This window comes from Octopus bimaculoides, chromosome 5 (assembly GCF_001194135.2).
Source record: "Octopus bimaculoides isolate UCB-OBI-ISO-001 chromosome 5, ASM119413v2, whole genome shotgun sequence".
Taxonomy (NCBI): Eukaryota; Metazoa; Mollusca; class Cephalopoda; order Octopoda; family Octopodidae; genus Octopus; species Octopus bimaculoides.
Genome location: NC_068985.1, coordinates 18,636,435 through 18,640,286, shown reverse-complemented (window position 1 = coordinate 18,640,286; position 3,852 = coordinate 18,636,435). Strand labels below are relative to the sequence as shown.

General features: G+C 35.9%; 1 protein-coding gene across 1 annotated transcript in view; it reads left to right on the top strand.

The window, feature by feature from the left end:
• Positions 1-2,965: 2,965 nt before the first annotated feature.
• The window catches only part of LOC106871756 (tetraspanin-8), a 108,490-nt gene continuing 107,603 nt past the window's right edge, over positions 2,966-3,852 (top strand). The window contains exon 1 of the mRNA XM_014918391.2: positions 2,966-3,347. Within this exon, the coding sequence (XP_014773877.1) occupies positions 3,282-3,347 (66 nt within the window). The 5' untranslated portion in view covers positions 2,966-3,281. The remainder of the gene's footprint in view (positions 3,348-3,852) is intronic.

Here is a 3,852-nt window from a genome sequence, read left to right as displayed (position 1 = left end):
ATATATATAGGGTGCAGTGTCGCACCGATAACCAGGTGGCGGCCTATCTGCTTGGGGTTAATGGAACAGCCATTTATTAGTAAAGTTCAGTGGTTCTCAAACTTTTCAAAAATTTTTCGTGCCGGTTCCCTTACAGTTTTTTCGATGATTCGCGGTCCCCTATAAAATGCAGGATAATCAACATAGAAAAAAACTGACATACGTTCGTGTACCGTAATTTCCGGACTATAAACCGCACTGCCCATAGACCCACAACCCCGAAAACCACAACTTAATCCAGGCAATGTCCCATTGGGATACCATAAATGCACATGAAAATATGGGGAATCAGTTGATCAATTGGTTAGAAAATAAATTTGAAACGAAAAATACCGACAGCGCACACACGATCAACCGTTATACCCGCATATTTTTTATCGGTCAATCGTACTTGTACAACAAGTGTGATCAGTAAATGAGCGTGTAGGAGTGATGTGGGTTTTTGAGGCCAACGACAAAAAGGATGATAGCATGCGTAAAAATAGAAATTCTTGAAATTTTAAAACTTAAACTGTCTCAAGCCACCCCGTTTTCACGATACTTCAGTGTCCCTTCGCAGTCTCCCTAAAATTGCTTCGCGGACCCCAGTTTGAGAACCACTGGTATAGTTACTGCTCTGATCTCTTCTTGAGATTTTACGACTAGCTATTTTGCTTGATATATATATATATATATATATATATATATATATATAGTAAGATAAGGATTCAGATAGAATCAGGTATTGGGAAAGATATGCACCAGGTAGGGTTTGATAAACCTGTAGTTCCGGCCTATGGTTGGTAAGTATCAAATAGGCTATTCCGATTGTGTACTTCAGAGAAAACCAACCCTATGAGTATTTAGCGCCTGGAGGTTGATCCAAAGTACGCGCTACGTTGAATTGTACGTTGTTGGTATACTCTAGGGCAGTGGTTCCCCAACCAGTGGTCCGCAAAGGTAGGACTGAGAGTCCGTAAACATGTTAAGCTGACAGACCTTTCAATATCATTTAAATAAAAGGGGTCCTTGGTAGTGAAAAAGTTGGAACCACTGCTCTAGGGGGTCTGACAAGTTGTAAATCCCCTTGGTTTATTATAATCAAATGAATAATAACAGACGATGCATAATTGTCAGCTCATTGCAGTTGGCCTCGACAGATTTCAGCACGTCCCTGCTGTATTCTTGGGATATTCTTTTGCTTGTAAAATAACGTTTCATCTCATGATTACGGTTTTTTTTGTAATGGAGTAATGTTCTCATTCGTCTATTAAAAAGATGAGTAAGAAACAGATGTAATGAGCTGACAATTATCCACCGTCTGTTATTCATTTGATTATATATATATATATATATATATATATATATATATATATACACACACACACAGACACACACACGTCAGTTCTTGGATTGTGGCCATGCTAGTGCACCACTTGGAAGCGGTTTAGTCATTTATATCGACCTCAGTACTTAGTTTCAAGTCTGACACTTATCGTTTTCAATTTACCGAACTGCTAAATTGCGGAACATATAAACAAAATCACATAGAAACACGCACGCACACATGCTTATCGACGACGAGCTTCCGTCTGCCAATTTTACAGAGAATTACTCAACCCGAGGCTATAGTGAAACAACTTCCCCAAGATACATTACACAATTATGTAACAACAATATCAATAAGTATATGTCTGTTAAAATAGCGTGACTTAACCGGTAATGAAGCAGACAGCCACTTAATGAATATCTGGGCACCCCAGTATTTCGTCCTCATTCAGTCCTACCATGGTAAACTCCTGCGTTCTGTTTTGTTCCACAAACCACATGAGAATGCGACACTTTCACCCGTATCATTATTACTAATCACTCTTAATATGCATGTTTAATAAAATCTTGTCGTGACTAAACTACCTCATACCGCTTCTACTGTTTTTTTTTAACATATACATGCAGAAGTGAGATGGAAATTTATCATTCATGATTTTAAGAATGGTAAATGTCTTCTGTCTAAAATACAAATTAAAATAAGATTTTGTGACTAGATTTGTTTAGAATTTATTGTTATCCAAACGACCAGGTGGTTCTCCATTAGTTACTTAAGTATTAATATTTATCAGAAAATTCAGTTCACATTGGAGCAAAATGAAATTGAACCAATCTTAGATGTTATTGTTATCACGCAACTCCTTGTACATCTATCTGATCATCTGATACTATCGATAATTGGTGTGATATTGACAGCGTCGGAGAATTTAGGATTTTTTTGATATTAAGGTTTCGAAAGGGTTAATAAGTATTGTCTTGCTGGTTATCGAAATGGGCTATCATAGACTAAAAGGTTAGAATTTTTAATGGCCTGGTCAAGAGAGAAAAGGAAACATCTATGTATCCCTTCAGGGTCTCTGAGACAGATAGGGGAAGCTATCCTCAGATATGTTCACCACCCAAGAACAGGAACGATCCCACCAACTAGCTTTCAGTTTCCGTTTAGCAAATTCCGCTCACAAGATATTGGTCGACCTGAAAACACCTACTCATGGTGCCTCGCGGTGGGATCGAACCGAAAGACGATAAGGAAATCAGGGATGAATAAAGTTATTTGACTACCCTTGATTTTCCTTGATGGATCTATTAAACGTTTCGATAAAATAAGGAGAGGAAAAAATAAAATGATGTAATAATTGGTTTTGTAAATATCTCACTTATGGTACCTTAAAAACTAATTAGTCTTAATTTCGTGAAATTATGGAGAACTGCTTATTTAGATAAAAAGTACTTTTTATACTAGTAGCACCTATAAGGTTTAACGAAACATTTGAATAACCACAACTTACATGAAAGATGGGTTTGAAAAATCTTAATAACTAAATGATTTGTATGTCCACCCATACTTGAAAATAGTTAACACTTGAAGCATCTAATAGCTTTAATGAACATGCACTCATTCAGTTTTCCTCGCGTTCAACTATTAAGTTTCTATCATTGTGTCGCGCTTGCCTGCTGACTACTACAATCTTTTAGCCGCCGTTGCAGCAGCAGCTACTACATCCAGAATTACTACTACTTTCCTGACACGCTCAAACTGACTTCTTACAGTAAACTGACGACTGCACCCGTTTTCTCCACTTTCTTTACTACTTCTCCCCTACCTAGCTTTCTTCCGTGTGTGGTAGACCACTTTCTAAAGGCTCTTTCCATGAAAAATGTGAAATAGCTTTAAATATTTTTCTTTCACCTTTATATACGGATTGTTTACCAAAATGGGTTTTGAAGGAAAATCGTTCTGTCTCAAATTGTGTGTGTTATGTTTCACCTTTTTATTTTGGGTAAGTGTTTTGATTTATTAAAAATTAGGAAACATTTTTCTCTTATGTTCACAGATATTTAATACGAAATCGATCATCCTCAAAATATTACCTAAACCTATAATTAATCCTATAAATAAACACTTATCGTAATAGATTAAATGCGCTTGTTTTTCAAGCAGTTATTTAAAAGGAATATTACTAATAAAGATTGAAAAAGTAATTCTCAAAAAATTAAATCGAAACCTCTGTCAAATAAAATCTATTTGTCAATGAAAGGAACTGGTACAATGGAGTCATGTTATCAACGATATGTTAAGATAAGTGCGTGATTAACTCACAATACGAAATGATAGAAAATAAAAGTGAATCCTCTTTGTTCTGTTTGTGACAGTTGTTTCTTTAGCTTTATTCATTTTCTATTTATTACTTATTCATTTTCGCTCTCGGTTAATTTAACATGCACATATGCTTATATATATGTGTGGAGACTTGCATGTTCGTGCAAATACATTATCACTCACTA